This window comes from Enhydra lutris, unplaced genomic scaffold, assembly GCF_002288905.1.
Source record: "Enhydra lutris kenyoni isolate GAN:26980312 unplaced genomic scaffold, ASM228890v2 scaffoldscaffold8, whole genome shotgun sequence".
Classification (NCBI taxonomy): domain Eukaryota; kingdom Metazoa; phylum Chordata; class Mammalia; order Carnivora; family Mustelidae; genus Enhydra; species Enhydra lutris.
Window position 1 is genome coordinate 30,089,709 of NW_019154092.1, and position 20,779 is coordinate 30,110,487.

Genomic DNA, 20,779 nt, shown 5'->3' on the forward strand with positions numbered 1-20,779 from the left:
TTTGACAGAGATTTCAAGTAGGCAGAGAGGCAGGCAGAGAGAGAGGAGGAAGCAGGCTCCCTGCTGAGCAGAGCCCGACCTGAGGCTCGATCACAGGATCCCTGAGATCATGACTCGAGCCAAAGGCAGGGGCCCAACCCACTGAGCCACCCTGGCGCCCTGGAATCCTTGTTAAACATGGAATTACCATATGACCCAGCATTTTCACTCCTAGGTGTTTATCCAAAAACAAAAACAAAAACCACCCCCCAAAACAAAAAACCATGTTCCTAGCAGCAGCAATATTGACAATAGCTGAAAGGCAGAAAGAACCCAAATGTCCATCACGGATGAATGGATGAACAATACTCGGCATGCATACAATGTAATAATATTCAGTCATGTCACATACGAGGTGGAAGAACCTCAAAAACATTTTACTAAGTGGAGGAGGCCAGACACAAAAGATCACACCTATGATTCCATTTACAAGAAATGTCCAGAATAGCCCGAAGAACCAGAAAGCCGACGAGTGGTCGCCAGGGGCTGGGAGTGGGGAGGGGAGAATGGGTAGCAACTCCTAAATGGGGATGGGGTTTCCTGCTAGACGACAGAAATGTCTCCAAACTCGGTAACAGTGGTGTTCCCACAACACTGAAAACGTCCCGAACTGTTAACTTTCTGCTGTGCTCCATTAAGAACGGGGGGAGAAGGGAAGCGGGCCGGCTCTTCCCTCCCAGGCCCGCGACCGCGCGGACAACGGTGGCCTCCTTGCGGGCCGCACACCGCCTGCCCGGTCCAAATCGACACCCCGGATGGAGAATCTAGAAGGCGACGTGGGTTGAGGAAATGACAACAAGGGTACCACAGAAGACGCTATCACGAGCGAGAAAGACAGACGCGCCGAACGCTCCGCGCAGACGTCCCCAAGCCGACAGGGTTACACGGCTCCGCGCAGGCGCACGTCTGCGCCGGATCCGCAGGGGACCAGGGGGACCCGACGGAGCCTGGGGCGGAGCCTAGAGGCAGGGCCAAAGGCGGGGAGGGGATTGGTCTGCGTGCGGGCGGAACGCGAGGGAAACCGGAACTCCTCAGCAGTGGGCGCGGGTTTCCGGCCGGAGCTTGGATTCCGAGGTAAAAGTCCGGCAGGCTGCGAAGCCGGCTTCCGGAGACTGTCCCGTCTGAGCGGCGTGTGGGGTGGCGGTAGCGATGAGGCAGAAGCACTACCTTGAGGCTGCGGCGTGGCAGCTACGCGATAGCTGCCCGGGCCAGGCCCGCTATCTCCTGTAAGAGAAGCGCGGGAGGGGAGGTGGGCGGCGGCGGCGGCGGGGTCCCCCTTCCACCCTCACGAGTCTCCTTCTCCTTTCCAGCTGGGCCTACAGTTCGTCACACGGTAGGGAGAACGTCCGACGCTTGTGGGTCAGGCTCTCGGCGCCTCGCCCCGCTCCGTTCCGCGCCCCGCTCAGGACGACGCAAAAGAGCAGTCTCCTCGAACCACTGCCCTCATAAATCCCCCCGGGGGCTGCTGTTCCGCGCAAGCTCCAAATTCCTAGGACCTCTTTTCTAGTTACACTCCCTTCCCTTGGCGACAGTGTTTCAACCAGGCTCATGGCTTCCAGATTTGTACCCCAACCAAGACCTCTCCCCATTCTAGGCTCATATCCAGATGTCTTGTTGACACCTGCTTTGGAATGTGTGTCAGGGCGAAACTCGAGCTTTACCCCCAGCACAGTCGTCCTCCAGTTCTTCCCAGTTCAATAATGCTGATTCCATCCGGGGAGTGAATTCAGCCCCCGAAACCCTGGGGCCATTCGCGGCTCCCTGAGAGCCTTCCTCCCCAAGCCAGTGTGCCAGCAAATATGCCTCTTGACTTGGAGTATATGCAGCACCTCCTCTCTTCTCACCAGGCCATGTCGCCGTCTTGGACCGGGTCAGCAGCTGCGCTGTTGCCAGCCGCGCTCCTGCGTTCGCACATCCATTCTCAACTGAGCCGCCAGAGTGAGCGCAGGAGGAACCTAAGCTTGATCGTGTTGCTTCTCTGCCACAAACACTCAGATGTCTTGACATCTCAGAGTAAAAGTGGAAAGAAAGTTTTTTTTTTTTAAAGATTTTATTTATTTGACACACAGAGAGAGCCCAAGCAGGGGGAGAGGCCGAGGGAGAGGGAGCAGGCTCCCTGCAGAGTAGGGGATGCCCGATATGGGACTCAGTCCCAGGACTCTGGGATCATGACCTGAGCTGAAGGCAGTGGTTTAACGAACTGAGCCACCCAGGCGCCCCAAAGTGGAAAAAAAAAAATTTTTTTTTAAAGATTTTATTTACTTACTTGACAGAGATCACACAGTAGGCAGAGAAAGGGGGAAGCAGGCTCCCCGACGAGTAGAGAACCCGATTCAGGGCTCGATCCCAGAACTCTGGGATCATGACCTGAGACGAAGGCAGAGGCTTAACCCACTGAGCCACTCAGGCGCCCCAAAGTGAAATTTTTTTTTAAAGGACTACAGGGCCCTATATCAGAAGCCCACATTACCTCTCTGGCCTGCTTTCCCTTTTGCTTACTCAAGTGTTAGGCCTCCTTGCTCTTTCATAGCCTTCCAAGTTGCCCCCCATCCTCGGCCTGGAACTCTTACCTCATATATCTGCGTGGATTGCTTTCTTGTTTCCTCCTGCTCTCTACAGGTCACTCCACAAAGCCTACCATGGCTACCTTATTAAAGACCAGGACAGCTCCATCGCCACTCCCTGTTCATCTCCTTTTTTTCCCCCCAGCACTACACATTTGGTGTTGCTATATTTACTTTCTCCCTACATGAATTGTCCTTTATTCACTGTTCTGTCTCTTGTACACAGAACTGTGCATGATACTGGACTCAGTAAATATGGATGAATTTAACATTTGGCAGAACTGAATTACAAGCATGGTCCTTAGTTGTTGTATACTTAGCAGAGTGCTCACTAACAAATATTTGTTGAATAAATCTGTGATGTGCCCACCTTCCTTTCCAGCTGCATCACCCCCACACCCTCACCTTTCCCTAATAGTCATGCTTTCTTTTTCACTGTACTTCCACCTGAAAGCCCTTTAACAGTAATGGATGCTATCTCCAAGTACAGATATTTGGAGTATTTGACCTTTGTCAAGCCATTTCTTTGGAGTATTTCTGGCTGGTCCACATAGAGTTTAATAGTTTCCAGGACATTTTAATCATATTCTGTTAACAGTTGTTACCAGTCTTATTTATGTTTGCTTAGGGCTCCCCCAGAATGTGAGTTAAAGATAGGTGCTCTTTTGCTCTTTATTTATGACTTTCCAGCCTAGCATGGTAAATGGCTGTCTTGATGTGCATAGACAATCTGGAGCAAGTCTGTTCTCCTGTTACCTTGTACTGAGAGCTACCTGCAGAAAGCCTGGCCCACAAATCACAAAATTGTGTGCTAACTGTTTAAAAAAGAAAATGAAGGTATAATTTACTGATTTGTGATAAATATGTTTGTAAAATTGGTGAGACAGCCTTTTTTACATAGTAACAAGTAATAAGTAAGGTAGCAAAAAATGGGGACTTAACCTGACTGTTGCTAAAAGGAGTGAATGGATAGAATTACAGTGTTTTGCAAAATAAATTATTACCAATTTGCCTTTTTTGCAAGTTCTCATATTTTGAGTTTGCTTAAAGAGAATATTTGTTCATATTAAATAGTATATTTTATCACAGAGTATTGGCTGTTTGAGGTAACAAAATATTCTAATTTGCTGAATCATGAGTTTTGTTTGTATAATTTCAGATGCTAACATCACTTTTGAAGGAACATGTCCATACTGTTTCCAGTTGCTGGTTTTGGATAACTCTCGAGTGCGCCTCAAACCCAAGTCCAAACTGACTCCCAAAATACAAAAACTTCTTAATCTAGAAGCAAGAAATTATACACTTAGTTTTAAAGAAGCAAAAATTGTGAAAAGATACAAAGACTCCAAAAGTGTATTGGTAAGATTTCAATCCTTTTACTTAAAATGAGGTTGATTAAGGATCAGGCTACATATAACTCAGAGGTTTGTGGTAATATACACAGATTGTCAAAATATGCACACAACTTTTTTTCTAGTGATTGATCTTTCATCAAGAGTAAAACTTTGTTTTTAAAAAAAATTTTTTTTTAAGATTTTATTTATTTATTTGACAGAGTGAGATCACAAGTAGGCAGAGGGAGTTGGGGAAGCAGGCTCCCCGCTGAGCAGAGAACCCGATGTGGGGCTCGATCCCAGGACCCTGAGATCATGACTGAGCTGAAGGCAGAGGCTTTAACCCACTGAGCCACCCAGGTGCCCCTAAAATTTTTGATTGATATATAACTGATACGTTATTTTAAGTTGACACACAGTGATTTGACAATTACATACATTAGGAAATTCCGACCATGAAATTCCGACAATTACATACATGAAATTCTGCCTCTGGATTTAATGAAGTAAAGAGGTGTGAGAATTCATTCAATTGGTCTTATGAATTGATTTAGATCTATATTTGAAGAATATAGAATCAGTAAGGGTTTGCAGGGGTCACTTAGATTTTCAATGATAATTTGCCATGTTTTATTGAAAAACAACTTGAAGTTCTGTGGCAAATGTTAAATGTTAAATGTTAACTGCTGTTATGAAGAATATTCTTCCAGAAGTTAACCGGGTATCACAGTCCCCTTTATTCCCCCAAACATGGTTTTACATTGACAAAGTAGAGACTTTGTTATCTTTAAAAAGGTGTTTTAGGGGTACCTGGCTGGCTCAGTAGGTGGAGCATGTGACTCTTGATCTTGGGGTCATGAGTTCAAGTCCCACATTGGGTGTACAGATTACTTAAAAAGAAAATCTTTTAAATAAATAAAAATTAAAATGTTTTTTTAATTTATAAGTGTTCAGCCAGTAACTTTTAATTATAAATTTTCTCATTTTAAATTTGTATCTTGTCTGATTGCTGCTGCTGGATTACAGACTCTCTGAGGGCAGCCTCTCTTACCTGCTTGTACCTGGTGTAGTCCCTTAATCCAAGAATTTAGTGAACATGTAATTTATTGGGTTAAATTATAAGAGAAATCAGGCCCAATATTTCTTCTTTTTATGTTAGTTGACTACTTGTAAAACATGCAACAGAACAGTTAAACATCATGGTAAAAGTAGAAGCTTTCTCTCAGCACTGAAGAGCAGTCCTACTACTCCTACGAGTAAGCTCAGCCTGAAGACACCGGAAAGAAAGACTCCTAGTTCTGCAAACCTAAATCCTAAGTGTGGTTCCAAAGGCAAGAGCCCAGCCTTGATATTCAGGTATCTTAATTCATTAAGCTATTTGCATTGCTGGTGTGAGCTCTTATTTCTTTGACTTTTCCTCTGTTTAATATATACTCCCTAAATCTGCCATGCAGTCCAGGCCTTGGCCCCATTTTTTTCCTCCATACCCTTTTCTTCTCTAATGTCCTGTACATACATCTTTCATTCCCATCTCTGCTTATAAATTCCAGCTATATTCTTTTAATTCCAACCTCTCCCTTTACTTGTTCCCAGCTGCTACTAAATATATCCACTTTATCCCCCTGCATGTCCCCACCTGCTCATCCTCCTAAGTTCCTTCTGTCAGTGAACATGCCTTTGTAGACAGTCTGACCTGAAATGGTGAGTAGAGTAGACAACGCTTAGTCCCTTGGTCCTTGTCCAGTTAGTCACCAGTTTCTATCTGCCCTTCCTCCATGCGGTTTGCATCTGTTCTCCTTTTTTCCTCCTACTGTGTTCAGTCTGTGTTCCTCTTTTGCTGGGATTACTACAGTAGTTTCCTGCTTCTAGTCTGATAATTTCCCTACAGCACAGCTCTGATGAGAAGCCTTTACCATCTCATGCCGTAGCATCTAGATCAAACGTTCCCGCATGGCTTCCCAGTCCTTCCTACCTGGCACCAGTGTGTGTGCCTTCTTACTTTGCCTTAAATCATCCTGTGTGTTAGCAAAACTGAACTGAAGTAAACTCACAGTTTATGTTCCTGCTCTGAACCTTTGTTCTTGATATTGCCTCTGTCAGAAATTCCTGGGGAAATCTCACTGAATAGGGATTTGTCAGCTGCTACTAAGTTAACTATATGACTGGAGCACCAAACTATTTTTGTAGTTCACAGTACTTTATTCACTGTGATAGTAAATTTAGTTCCTTAGAAACTGTGAAAGGAATTTCTGAACATTTTGTACCAAAAGAGGAACTGAGTCTGGTAGTTCCTTGAACATAAACAGCAAAATTCTGTAAAGAGTGAAATTTATCTGTTTACTGCATTGAGTTTTTTATATTGGATTGACATTTATAAAACTGGATAAGAATTGAAATTTTAAGTCTAGTTTTCTCTATATTTTGATTTAATTATTTTGATATTTGGCATGATAAGAATTCATAGAAGTTTCTACCTTATTGGATAACTGTAGATAAAAGTTGGCATATTTAAAATATATTAAAATGAAATATTTAAAATAATTCACTTGCATATAGAACAGACTGCTTCTTAGTTATATGCACGAATGAGAAAGATATTTCACATTTGTTGTACACATGGGGAGTAGAAGAGGGATCAGACTGCTAAACCCCAATAAAGTTTCATGGGTATGGAACACAGTTGGAGGGCATGAAACAGAAGAAAACAAATATACAGCAGCTGGGGAATCACTTATCCAGCAAATATTTTTAGAAGACCTCTTCTGTGCCTGGCACTGTTAAGAAGCAGTGGAATATACAGTTAGTAGTACAAATTCTGTCCTATGGAGTTTACGTTCTAGGTGGGGAGATATAATGCAGTGGCACCTGCATGTGTAGGTTGAAATTCTTCATTTTTGAGAAAGGAAGTGGTCTTGAGCTGTGAAGAAACAGGTTTTTAAAGTCCTTAGAATTGTCATGAATCTTGATATCAAACTTAAAGGGGACGCAGGCCTGATGACACTTTACTTTTAGCCTTCTTCAGGTGTGATAGAAACTTCCAGAACCACCAGGTATACCTCCTGAATGTTGCCTAAAGTCTATGTAGTGAGGAGATTTTTAACAAAATGGGAATGAATGTTGGGTTCAGCCACTGCTCCTTTACGGCCATAATAGGTGTAGTTATTATAGATTCTAGTTGCAATTATTCAGGCTAAGCAGGAAAAGCACTTTTAAACTTACATATCAGTATATCTAAGTGTGGTTTTATGTTTGTTTTCAGGACACCTACATCTGGACAGTCAACACCCACTTGCTCCTCAAAGAATGTGAGCAAAACAAAGAAACACTTCTCTCAACTAAAAATGTTGCTTAGTCGGAGTGAATCCCAAAAGAATTCAAAAGTGGACTTCAGAAATTTCTTACTGTCTTTGTAAAGGATGGGCTCTGAAAATAAATGTTTAATGCAATTTCTGAAACTAAGGTTAGCCAGAAAAATATCTTTCTTAAAACTTTTATTTTTTCTGGGTTGCCAGGGTGGCCCAGTCGGTTAAGCATCTGCCTTCGGCTTGAATCATGATCCCAAGGTCCTGGGATCAAGCCCCACATTGGGCTCCTGGCTCAGCGGGGAGTCTGCTTCTCCCTACCCTGGCTTGTGTGCTCGCTTGCTTTCTCTCTCTCTCTCTCACTTGCTTACTTTCAAAATAATAAAATCTTAAAAAACAAAAGCCTTTTATTTATTCTTTAAATACATGGAATCTGGGGTCCAAGAACAAACTTTTCTGGGCATTTTTCAGTGGTTATGAAGAAAATACCTCATGAAAACGAATAAATGAAACCTGCCTACCTCACAGGTGGTTGTGAGGATCAAAAAAATATGAAAACCCTTTTTTTTTTTTTTTTAAAGATTTTATTTATTTATTTGACAGAGATCACAAGCAGGCAGAGAGGCAGGCAGAGAGAGGAGGAAGCAGACTCCCTGCTGAGCAGAGAGCCCGATGCGGGGCTCGATCCCAGGACCCTGAGATCATGACCTGAGCCGAAGGCAGCGGCTTAACCCACTGAGCCACCCAGGCGCCCCTGAAAACCCTTTTAAGTAGCAAATCTATTATGGACATTGAGTGATTATATTATCTTCTCTCCTTTTTTTTAAGATTGTATTTGACACACAGAGAGAAATAATTTTGCATGCAAAAGTAAATATATGAAAAAAAAAAAGTAAATATATGGAGCATTCTTAATTGTAAATCATTCAAATATACCAGATTTCATTTTTTAAAAAAGATTTTATTTATTTGACACAGAAATAATTTTGCATGCAAAAATAAATATGGGGCATTCTTAATTGTAAATCATTCAAATACACCATATTTCATTTTTTTCTTTTAAAGATTTCATTTATTGGGGCGCCTGGGTGGCTCAGTGGGTTAAAGCCTCTGCCTTCGGCCCAGGTCATAATTCCAGGGTTCTGGGATCGAGCCCCGCATCGGGCTTTCTGCTCAGTGGGGAGTCTGCTTCCTCCTCTCAGCGTGCCTCTCTGCCTACTTGTGATCTCTGTCTGTCAAATAAATAAATAAAATCTTAAAAAAAAAAAGATTTCATTTATTTATTTGACAGAGATCACAAGCAGGCAGAGAGGCAGGCAGAGAGAGAGGGGGAAGCAGGCTCCCTGCTGAGCAGAGAGACCGATGTGGGGCTCAATCCCAGGACCCTGGGATCATGACCTGGGCCGAAGGCAGAGGCTTTAACCCACTGATCCACCCAGGCGCCCCACCAGATTTCATTTTTACAACTTTCTATTGTTCCTAGCAATGTTTTATCACAAGTGGCATTTCATTTTCTCTGGTGAAGTCTTAATTTCTAGGTCTAAAATTTAGAGCAGAAAACAACAGTAACGGTTTAGCTATGTTAAATATTCTCTGGAACATAAATACACTAAAATGATAGACTAGGGTTGTATTCAACCTGTCTTCTAAAAATTCCTTAAATAAATAATTTAGATACTTTAAATTATTTCCAAGCTCTCTCTGCTGTTTAAAAATTTAAAACTAAACTCCCATTAGGGCTTGGCAAACTCTGAAAGGCCAGGGTTATTACTGAGTTGGTCTTGTAGTTACATGAAGTGAAATTATATTACTAGTGCCAGCATTAGAGAGGGATGGCAAGAGTCATCACTGTGAACTTTAGCCTTTGAGCCATAGGCTGAGGAAGCTGAGCCTTCCCTCTGTGTCCAGGGCATCTGGCACAATACTTTGGTCATGGTACCTTACCTTTCTGGCTAACTTCTCACTGGAGTATCTGTTTTTCTTCTTGCTCTTCTCTCTTCTGCTCTCCCTGATCACCCATAGTGAGCTCTTTATAGTTCTTAGGACATACCATTTTCTTGCCAGTTTGGGCCTTTGCATGGTTTTGCAGAATGCCCTCCACTTCAACCCTACTGTATTATGAGGGGCCACTCTTTTATCAAAAGTGCGGGTGACCCTGTAGTTTCCCGTTTCTGATTGTGTCCCCATTTGCCTGTGAGGTCTTTGCTGGCCTGCATGATGTCATTTGCTGTGGCCCAGAGCACAAGCTCTGCAAATATCCCTAACCACTACACTGACATTTGAATTCTGTAGCCCACTTGTTCCATACCAGATTTAGAACCAAGGTCCTTTCAGCCACCTGACTGGGAAATGGATGAGAAGTGGTAAAAGCAGGAACCTCTAGATGGGAAGTTAGTCACATTACCTCAGGAGCAAATGAAAAAATACCATGGATTCTTGACTTTCTTTTCTGTTTGAGAGAAGGATTTGGGGCATCTTTAAAGAGAATACTAAAATAATACTGTGGACATAACACTCAGAAGGAAACCTAGAACTACGTCTTCATAACCTCGGATTCAACAGTGGTTTCTTAGCTATGACACCAAAATCACAAGCAACAAAAGAAAAAATAGATAAACTGGACTTCAAAATTAAAAACTTGTGTGTTTCAAATAAGGACAGCATCAAAAAATGAAGAGATAACCCACTGAATGGGAGAAAATGTTTGCAAATCATGTATCTCTTAAGAGGTCTATATCTAGAATTATAAAAAACTTAAAACTCAATAATAAAAAGACAAAGATTCTGAGCAGACAATTCTCCAAGGAAACAATTGGCCAGCAAGCACATGAAAAGGTGCTCAACATCTTCCATCTAACATTAGTCATTAGGGAAATCCAAATCAAAACAAGGAGCTACCACTTCATACCCACTAGAACAGCTAAAATCACGAGGACAGTAATAAATGTTGATGAGAATGTGGTGAAATTGGAACTCTGATACATTGCTTCTGGGACTGTAAAATTTGTGCAACCGTGTAAGAATTTGTCAGTTCCTCCAGAAGTTAAACATAGTATTAACATGACCCACAACACTACTCCTAGTTATAGACCCAACAGTACTGAAAACAAAATCTTGTATATGAATATTCATAGCAACATTATTTGTAATAGCCAAAAAGTGGAAACAAGTGAAATGTCAACCTAACTACTGAATAGATACATAAAATATGACATATCCATATAGTGGGATATTCAGTCACAAAAGTGAGTTCCTAGAACATGGATAAACCTTGAAAATATGTTAACTGAAAGAAAGTAGACACAAAAGGTCACATAATGTATGATTCAATTTATAAAGAATGCTCAGAATAGGAAAAATACATAGAAATAGATTAGTGGCTACCTGAGGCTGGGGGGTGAACAGGGAATAACTGCTGAAGAGTATGGAGTTTCTTTAGGGTGACAAAAATGTTCTGGAATTAGCAATGGCCACACAACTCTGAATACTAAAACCCACTAAAGTCTACAATTTAAAAGGGTGACTTTTTTGGTATGTGAATTTTATCTCAGTAAAATTCTTAAAAAAATGAAATGAAACATTTCCTAAACAGATTACAGTGTAGATACTTGGGATTAAATGAAAATGATAGTCTCATAAGGAGAAGCAGCAGACATGCATTGTACAGCTCCAACTCCTGGACGTCCGTCCCATCGCCATAGGACTCGTTCATACGCTGATGTATCTACTGCAGTGCTTCCTGAACAGTTCCACTTAGCTCTGGGCTGTTTGTCCACCCATGGGATATGGGGCCTGGAACACGTGACCAGGGCACCAGGGATCCTGGAGGCTACAGCAACCCTATGCTAAAGGCAGCCATGATGACAATGAAAAAGAGCCCCTCACCATCCAAAGAGGGATGGGATGGGCAGAACTCTGAGGAAGAAAACCTAATCAGGAATGGGTGGGAAAGGGACAAAGAGAGCATAGATCTAATGATTGCCTCATTAGTGTCACAAAGAACTTTGGTGTCACATAGTTGATGAAAATCCGTAGGCCACTGTTCTCTCCATTAGCACAGCCCATTGGACCTCAGCTGCAGAAAGCACAATGGTGACTTTTAATACGACCACTACTCAGATTTTAGAACTCAAGTAATATTCCTAGGTGGTTCACCCCTGAGAGGGACAGTGCCAGTGAATTAACTGGGCTCAAAATGCAATCGCACATCTGAGACATCACTCTACTTCAAAGCCGAGTTCTCTCACCTTTCTCACTGGTGCCTGTCTTGCTTCTCTAGTGAGAAAAGCCAGCCTTCCTCCTACCCAATGGGCCAGTCTGCCCATCTAGCCTGGATGCCATCCCTGCTCTGACTCAGGTCAATGGAACAGTCCTGCCTTTTCCTTCACCTTCACCTTCGTCCTCTTCTGGATCCTTCCCCTCCCCACTTTTTCTTCTTTCAGTAAACATTTATTGATGTGTAACACCCACAGAGAAATAAATGCTCAAAGCTCTGACCACAAGCCTGGAGCGGATGCCTCTCCTGGACTTGTAAGGAAGGTTCCCTTTCTGCCTGTGCACAGCTCTTTTCACACAGAGGCCTGGTGAGACTTGTGCCTGTCCGAAATCCGGGTGGGGTGGGGGGCGGGAAGGGCTGCAACCCTAAGGTATAATTCACGTAGAAAGTGTTCAATATGCTTCTGTCTCTCCTGGGACTAAACTTACAATTAAATATAAACAGGAATTTTTATGAATAAGAATAAATTTGTATAATAATATAGTTATTTGGAAAGAAAATACCAAAATACTTTTAAAAGACATTATGGAGACAATTTTTCCAGAGACTACTTGCTTTAATTAAGTACAATTTTTCTTTTCTTCCTTTCTTTTTTTTAAGATTTATTTGAGAGAGAGAGAGAAAATGCAAGCAGAGACACGGGCACAGGCAGAGGGGGAGCAAGAACCATCAAGCAGACTCCCCACTGAGTGTGGAGCCTGGCATGGCACTCAATCTCAGGACCCTGAGGTCATGACCTGAGCTGAAATCAAGAGTTGGCTGCTTGAGGCGCCTGGGTGGCTCAGTGGGTTAAAGCCTCTGCCTTCCGCTCAGGTCATGATCCCAGCATCCTGGGATCGAGTCCCGCATCGGGCTCTCTGCTCAGCGGGGAGCCTGCTTCCTCCTCTCTCTGCCTGCCTCTCTGCCTACTTGTGATCTCTGTCAAATAAATAAATTAAAAAAAAAAAAAAGAGTTGGCTGCTTAACCAACTAAGCCACCCAGGTGCCCCATATAATTTTTATTTTCTATTTGGATGATTAAATTATTACATCTTGGCCAGTGAGAGCCCCTTTTAAGCTGGCTTTATTCTTACAACTCCATGAGAACTTTGAAAGCATCCTTCTTGCTTTCTTGCAAAGAAAGTTCCAGGACCGTCTTCATTCTCTCAGGCCTAAGACATGGAAGTGTCCACTCTCCCAGAAACCCTGCTAGTTTCAAGTAGTGATACCAGAAACAGAATGTTGGGTATACTTTTACTGCGGGATAGTAATGGTACTGCTACCAGACTCCTCCAGAGTTAAGAGCTGGAAAAGATGAATTCTTAAAAATCCTGAGTTCTCATACTTAAAATTTACCTCTCACATTACCAAATGCCTACTTGAATGTTTTAACTCTTTAGCCAACTGAGAGTATTCTTTATAATGTGATAAACCATACAATTATTCCTTTAATTGTAATTTTTTTTTCAAGATTTTATTTATTTATTTGACAGACAGAGATCACAAGTAGGCAGAGAGGCAGGCAGAGAGGGGTGGGGGGAAGCAGGCTCCCTGCTGAGCAGAGAGCCCAATGTGGGGCTCGATTCCAAGACCCTGAGATCATGACCTGAGCTGAAGGCAGAGGCTTAACCCACTGAGCCACCCAGGCGTTCCACATTACTTGTAATTCTTAATTCTGACCAAAAATGACTTGTTTGGGAGGCAGTACAGCCTACTGGTTAAAAACCATATACTTATGGTTAAGTTAACTTAAGGTTAAAACTGTAGCCTTTGTGGGGGACTATGACATTTAATTACCTGTGTAATCTTTGGCATTCTTAATTTCTAAGAGTCTGTTTCTTTCTATGTAAAGTGACAGTAATAATAGTATTTACCTGATAAGGATGCTGTGAGGACTCAGTGAGGTAGTACATGAAAAACACCCAGAAGAGTAGATCGCATGTTGAAAGTACTCAAGCAGTTTGTCCTAATATCATAAATGATCCCCAAAAATCTACATAATAGTAATATCAACACTAATAAAAAAAACTACTAGAAGAATAACATCTGGCATTACCCTAGGGTGGCTGTCCTTTGAATGCATTTGTAAAAAATTGTTGCAATGATATTGACAAAGACTCTATTCTTGACCAACTTTACAGGGCTCTTCTGAGCCCCATTTTTTTTTTTTTTACTAGGTATCATCCTTGGGCTCTGTCTTCTACCTGCCTAGCTCAGATTTAGCAAGAATCTTGCCAGGTCAGTTTAGGGAGAATTCCCCCACCCTTGACATCTGATCACCACGGCCTGCCTTCAGCAAGAATCCCCTCGCCTTTAATGTCTCCTCTTAGTAATTTTCCACCCCATTAACCCCAATTCTGTTCCTGGCTATAAAACCCAAGCTGTCTTTGACATCTTCCGAGTTGAGCCCCATCTCTCTCCCTGTTGGGATAGTCTTGATACTTATCACAAAAGTCCTGAATTTTTTTCTTACCCTTTTGACAAGTGTTAGAATAACTTTTTTGTTTAACATTATCAACACTTGTCTTAACATACCTTCAGCCTAATTGTTTAAGTTCATATTCAATTCAAGGCAGTTTGGTGTTCTAACAAGTGACAGACTTTGGCAATTGATTCCTTAGGGTGACATGTGAGTACTGGAGATTAAGGGAAGCCTGCTGTATGGATTCATTTTGTGAAATGCAGAAAACCCAAGTGGTTCAGTCTCCAAAGTTATGCATGAGGGGTCCTTCCAGCCTCAGTTGTGTCTTCCTGAAGTGGATTAATCCATAGTGGTAAGTGCAAGATTTTTATACCTAAGTTGCTTTGGAATAATTCCAAACCACATTTTACTTTTCTCAAAGACAGAAACTGTAGCAACACTTTTGGAATTAACATATTCTTTTATAAATTGGGCATCTCAAAATGTTAGTTTTAAATCTTGGGTACAATTATCAATTGTCCATAAAGTTAATAGACAAAAGAGAATGCAGTGGTACAAGTGTGTAAAGTATATGGTTTTTAATATATTCAATTCAATCTCATTAAGCCCTTTTGTTTTGCTATGAAATATTTTAAATTTATCTTTTCAGACCAATTAGCTTTTTAGAGAACATTTTTCTTACAATCATACACACACACACACACCCAACAAATGTATATTTAATTTACAATATCTGAAGAATGTCTTTAAATCCTTAACTTTTAGAGATATATAATCTTTAGACTCATCATTAAATCATACTAGTTTCAGATAAGTTATTTCATTGTTTCATTCTGAACTTAGGAAAAGATCACACAAAACTCATGTAAGGATTAGATAGTGGTATTACGTATCTATGTTTGGGTTTTTGTTTCAATATCTTGGAATTAATATTTACAGGGTATAAATCTAAATTCTCACTGTTAGTATTAGCGAACTAAAATACAAGCTACTTTTTTCATATACCCTCAGGAAAACACGAACTAGGAAACCTGGTATTTAAAGATAATTGTGACTAATAAGAAGAGATAAAGAGAAGTTTTTTAGTTTAGATCTAAAACTATCTTTTATTGTGGCCAAAAGCAGACCAATTTAATTTACCAGTTACAGTTTTTATCTTCTTAAAATCAGTTTAATGTTGCATTTCCAAGTTAATACAAGCCATGTTTCTGAATTTTAAATATGTACTCAAACTTCTGCCTTTGGGTTGATCAAATACCTGACTTTTGGACAACTGGAATATAAAGGAGTGGTTGGGTAGCAGTATGGCTACCTTCAAGCTTCTGTTTAAAACTCTAACATGGACTTCTGGATTTTGTAGGGAGCATACTCCTCTACTAAGATTCTGGTTAAGTACTGTGTTGTTTCCTCGTATCACTTCAATAAGAACTTCACTATGTCCATGAGCTTCAAGGATGCCTCTAAGATGCACCATCTTGTCTAGGATAAAAGTCCTCATTAGAGAGAATAGTTTATCTAAAATATTGCTGGCATACCAATTCTATTCTAAAGAATTTATAAACTTTCTAATCAGTCTTAATATATGTGCACCAAATATGCTAATATTCTCTCTAAGCATTTCCCTAAAAACTACAGTACTTAAATATATGACAGAAAAATATATGACACTCAGGCCAGTTTTACCTGGGGGATTTCAATAACCTCAATTAATATGTGAGCTTTCACATCCATATGATGCACTGACTAATGTAACAAAAATAGAAACCAAATTAAAGTTGAAAGTAAACATGAAACAGGAATATTTTAAGCAAATGATGCTTATTACTGGCACTAACTTTTTACAATAAAAGTAACTACTTAGAATTTATACAATGAGGGGCGCCTGGGTGGCTCAGTGGGTTAAAGCCTCTGCCTTTGGCTTGGGTTGTGATCCCGGGGTCCTGGGATCGAGCCCTGCGTCGGGCTCTCTGCTCAGTGGGGAGCCTGCTTCCCCCTCTCTGTCTGCCTCTCTCTGTCTACTTGTGATCTCTGCCTGTCAAATAAATAAACAAAATCTTAAAAAAAAAAAAAAGAATTTGTACAATGAGAGCAAACAAGCACTTAGTACATCTCCTCGTTGTATCTAACTTCATTAGTGTACTCAAATGTATTAAGCTGCCAAAAATATATCTAGTGAATATTTTTCTTCTATTACTATGATTGAGTAGCATTTGAAAATAAAATTGCATACTTATTGCCCTGGATTAAAGATTTTATTTGAGAGAGAGAGAGAGCATGCACCTGAGCAGGGGAAGGAGCAGAGGAGAGGGAGAGAATCTGAGCCGACTCTGTGCTGAGGGTGGAGACTGAAGCAGGGCTCCATGCCACAACCCTGAAACCATGACCTGAGCAGAAATCAAGAGTCAGATACTGAACTGACTGAGCCCTGTCCTGGGTTATTTTATTTTGTATTTTTTAAAGATTTATTTTCTATTTGACAGAGAGCACAAGCACGGGGAGCAGTAGACAAAGGGAGAGGGGGCAGCAGAGTCCCCACTGAGCAGGGAGCCCGATGTGGGGCTCTATCCCAGGACCCTGGGATCATGACCTGAGCTGAAGGAAGACACTTATCTGACTGGCAACCCAGGCGCCCTACTCTGGGTTATTTTAATGAACAGTTCTTTCACTGTAGAACTATGAGGATTATTAGACTCATTTAAATAATATAGAGCTTTTGGGATGCCTGGGTGGCTCAGTGGGTTAAAGCCTCTGTGTTCGGCTCAGGTCATGATCCCAGGGTCCTGGGATCGAGTCCCGCGTCGGGCTCTCTGCTCAGCAGGGAGCCTGCTTCCCTCTCTCTCTGTCTGCCTCTCTGCCTACTTGTGATCTCTGTCAAATAAATAAATAAAATCTTTAAATAATATAGAGCTTTTAAAAAATTCACACTGACAACGCTTTATATTAAAAAAAAAAAATAGATTTGGAGCACCTGGGTGGCTCGGTCAGTTGGGTGTCTGCCTTTGGTTCAGGTCATGATCCCAGGGTCTTGGGATCAAGCCCAGAGTTGGGCTCCCTACTCAGTGGGGAGACTGCTTCTCCCTCTCCCTCTGCCTCCTCCCCCTGCTCATGCTGTTTCTCGCTTTCTAATAAATAAATAAAATCTTTTAAAAAAGATAGGTTTTCTGTTTAAATATTATTTTCAAGTCAAATGCTTTGAGATTTTAAGATTAGTATCTTAAAAAAAAAAATCAAAAAAGTCTATGCCATAAGAAAAAATTATACTTTAATCAGTCAATAAGTTCCATCATTAGCAGTTAGCTTTTTACTGGCTCCTGGTGGGGAAAATTACACCCAATTGGAAAAAAGAAAGAGCTTTATGCTATTGATATAAAATTTCACCACAACGTTCTGTCCATCAGTGGGTACAAAAACAAGAAACCCAGGATAAAGGAATTAGATCTTTCTTCATCATGCTAGCCAAGACATGGAGATAACACATTTCAAATGGAGAGAATGTTAAGCCCTAATAATGACATTTGCACAGGCTGGAGTAATTAGCGCTACCAACTAGATAGGAAAAGAACCTGGGCATGAAGCTCACCGAGATCCTGCATAGCTCAAACACCAGCTCAAAAGAAGAACGAAGAGAGTTTAATTTCCCTCCATTAAGCACACTCCAGCTGCAGTATATAACCAAGGCACCACTTCCCACCTTAGGGCAGTTGTAACTAGGTTACACAAAGAGTTTTTCCCCCCTGCTTTTACTTGTTTACTTATTTATTTATTTATTTAAGATTTTATTTATTTGACAGAGAGACACAGTGAGAGAGGGAACACAAGCAGAGGGAGTGAGAGAGGGAGAAGCAGGCTTCCCACCAAAGCAGGGAGCCCAAAGCGGGGCTTGATTCCAGAACCCTGGGATCATGACCTGAGCCAAAGGCAGATGCTTGGGGCGCCTGGGTGGCTCAGAGGGTTAAAGCCTCTGCCTTCAGCTCAGGTCGTGATCCCCGGGTCCTGGGATCGAGCCCCGCGTCGGGCTCTCTGCTTGGCGGGGAGCCTGCTTCCTCCTCTCTCTCTCTGCCTGCCTCTCTGCCTACTTGTGATCTCTCTCTGTCGAATAAATAAATAAAATCTTAAAAAAAAAAACAAAGGCAGATGCTTAACGACTGAGACACCCAGGTGCCCCACATTTATTTATTTTTATTACTAATACACAAAGAGTTTTTTTTTAAAGATTTTATTTATTTATTCGACAGAGAGAAATCACAAGTAGGCAGAGAGGCAGGCAGAGAGAGAGGAGGAAGCAGGCTCCCCGCTTAGGGAGAGCCCGATGTGGGTCTCGATCCCAGGACCCAGGCGCCCCCAGGTGCCCCCCACAAAGAGATTTTAAGAAGTCAAATACCATCAGTAGCACTCTGCTATTAACGTGATCCCATGAAAGTACAAGATTTTGTAATTTAAATATCAAGGGCTGGAAAAAGGAGACAATAAATACTGCTGTATTAATGCTTGATTTAAAACCTCTTAAGGGGCGCCTGGGTGGCTCAGTGGGTTAAACCGCTGCCTTCGGCTCAGGTCATGATCTCAGAGTCCTAGGATCGAGTCCCGCGTCGGGCTCTCTGCTTGGCAGGGAGCCTGCTTCCCTCTCTCTCTCTCTGCCTGCCTCTCCATCTACTTGTGATCTCTGTCAAATAAATAAATAAAAAAAAATAAAACCTCTTAAGATCTCTCATTTGACTTGTATTTCCATAAGTAAAAGGAAACCTTTTCCTGAACAAAGAAATAGGGTTTTAAAAAAAGATGATAAACTTAGCCAAACAATACCAGCACAACTGAATTTTTCTAGAATATCTGAATTAGCTAATGGCTCTGCATAACAATTTCACTTAATTCAAATGTGAAATGTATTTCTAAAACTCATTTTACATTCCACTTTAAGTCAATTATTAATTATCATTATCTTTACCACAAAGGTACTAAAAATAGTTTCCATTTTTTATGTTATTGAACAGTTAGAAATAAAATCACAGGGATCTCAGCAACAAAAATAGCTAAACCTGTGGTGGTTTCACTACACCAAGGGCTAGTGAGTCTTTTAGATCCAGTAGTTGATGACCTGACCCCAGACTGCATTTCAGTTTCTCCTTCACTGTACACACCTCTGACAAACTGCAAGATGTGCTCTAGACCAAGAAATGAAATAAGGAAATCAGGAAGAATTTGCCAGAGTGTAGAGTGGGGTTCTTTAAGACTTAAAAGAAAATAGATGAAAAGCATTTCTTGGCTTGTCAAGAAAGCACACTTTTTTTTTTTTAAAACAGTTGCTTTTGTTGGAGCAGAACACTCCCTCTGTTTCTCATACAGACGAAGAAATCTCTTTGAGGTAAAGTGTTGGATGCCTGAACAGTGATGCACAAAGCAAACCTGGAACCTGATTGTGGGTCGGAATTACTGAGAGGGCTTGTTAAAAAGATATATTGCTCGTCCCCACCCTCTGATTTTTCTGAGTCGATAAATCTGGAGCCCAAGAATTTGCACTGCTAATAAGTTCTCAGCTAAGGCTAATATTGTTGGCCTATGGAACCACTAATTTAGAAGAAATATGCAAGTTTAAAAATGAAAGTAAGCTTTGGGCAATTCTAAAAGTTGTCATTTTTAAACTTGTCAACTCTGAGAGAAGACACGCAGTTGAATAATCTCTGTATATCTCAAGAGATTTGACATTAACTATCTAGAGTATACTTATCAATAGTTCATTCTAACTCTATTTTGTTGATGTGAATAAGTACTGCTTTGAAAAAAAAACAAACAAATGGAAATCAAAGCAGAAACTTGCACAGATATTTGTACTCCCACATTCATAGCAATATTATTCACGACAAAATGTAGAAGCAATCCAAGGGTCCATCGACAGACAAATGGATTAACAAAATGTGGCATTATCCATACAATGGAATACTATTCAGTCTTAAAAAGGACACACGCCGGTGCCTGGGTGGCTCAGTGGGTTAAAGCCTCTGCTTTTGGCTTGGGACATGATCCCAGGGTCCTGGGATCGAGCCCCACATCGGGCTCTCTGCTCAACAGGGAGTCTGCTTCCTCCTCTCTCTCTGCCTGCCTCTCTGCCTACTTGTGATCTCTGTCAAAGGAATAAATAAAATTAAAAAAAAAAAAAAAAAAAAGGACACGGGGCGCCTGGGTGGCTCATTGGGTTAAAGCCTCTGCCTTCGGCTCAGGTCATGATCCCAGGGTCCTGGGATCGAGTTCCGCGTTGGGCTCTCTGCTCAGCAGGGAGCCTGCTTCCTCCTCTCTCTGCCTGCCTCTCTGCCTACTTGCGATCTTTCTCTGTCAAATAACTAAATAAAATCTTAAAAAAAAAAAAAAAAGGACACACGCTACAACATGGATGAACCTAGAAGGTGCTATGCTAAGTGAAATAAGCCAGTCACAAAAGGACAAATATTTTCAATCCCACTTTTATGAAGTACCTAGAGGAGTCAAATTCACAGAGACTGAAAGTAGAATGGTAGTTGCAAGGGGCTGGGGAATAGTCAGTTATTGTTTAATGGGTAGAGTCTCCACCGGAGAAAATAAAAAAATCTAAAGATTCATGGTGGTGATGCTTGCATAACAATATTAAACATCAATGTACTTAACACCAGAGTTATGCTTAAAAATGGCAAATTTTTTCTTATGTGTTCTTTTTTTTGTTATGTGTATTTTACCTCAATAAAAACAAAAACAAAAACAAACCTGGGTGTAACATCCTTTGACAAGGCCCCTCCAGTAGTGCTGGTTTTTAACTTTCATCCTTGCGTAATGTTATAATTTCACTATTAACTTGACATGTGATGCAAAAAGTGGATTTGGTAATCATGGAGCTG

At 41.3% G+C, this 20,779-nt stretch overlaps 1 protein-coding gene across 3 annotated transcripts; it reads left to right on the plus strand.

Moving 5' to 3' along the window:
- The first annotated feature begins 1,096 nt into the window (after positions 1 to 1,096).
- Positions 1,097 to 7,614, plus strand: LOC111142464 (chromosome unknown C18orf21 homolog). 3 transcript variants are annotated; one of them, XM_022495635.1, is made up of 5 exons: positions 1,097 to 1,265; positions 1,350 to 1,372; positions 3,763 to 3,962; positions 5,097 to 5,293; positions 7,197 to 7,614. In XM_022495635.1, exons 1-5 carry the CDS (start codon positions 1,189 to 1,191, stop codon positions 7,348 to 7,350), a joined length of 651 nt encoding a protein of 216 aa, XP_022351343.1. In that variant the 5' UTR covers positions 1,097 to 1,188; the 3' UTR covers positions 7,351 to 7,614. The 3 variants fall into 3 exon arrangements, 2 of the variants coding, with proteins under 2 accessions (XP_022351343.1, XP_022351342.1); XR_002640265.1 differs by lacking the exon at positions 1,350 to 1,372 and having other exon boundaries at positions 1,168 to 1,265; positions 7,197 to 7,455; XM_022495634.1 differs by lacking the exons at positions 1,097 to 1,265; positions 1,350 to 1,372 and adding an exon at positions 1,380 to 1,977.
- Positions 7,615 to 20,779: the final 13,165 nt, after the last annotated feature.

Coding starts and splice junctions, on each gene's coding strand:
- LOC111142464 (XM_022495634.1), top strand. CDS start 1,839: ATGCCTCTTGACTTGGAGTATATGCAGCACCTCCTCTCTTCTCACCAG. Junction 3,963..5,096: donor AAGACTCCAAAAGTGTATTG/GTAAGATTTCAA, acceptor TTTTTATGTTAG/TTGACTACTTGTAAAACATG. Junction 5,294..7,196: donor AGCCCAGCCTTGATATTCAG/GTATCTTAATTC, acceptor GTTTGTTTTCAG/GACACCTACATCTGGACAGT.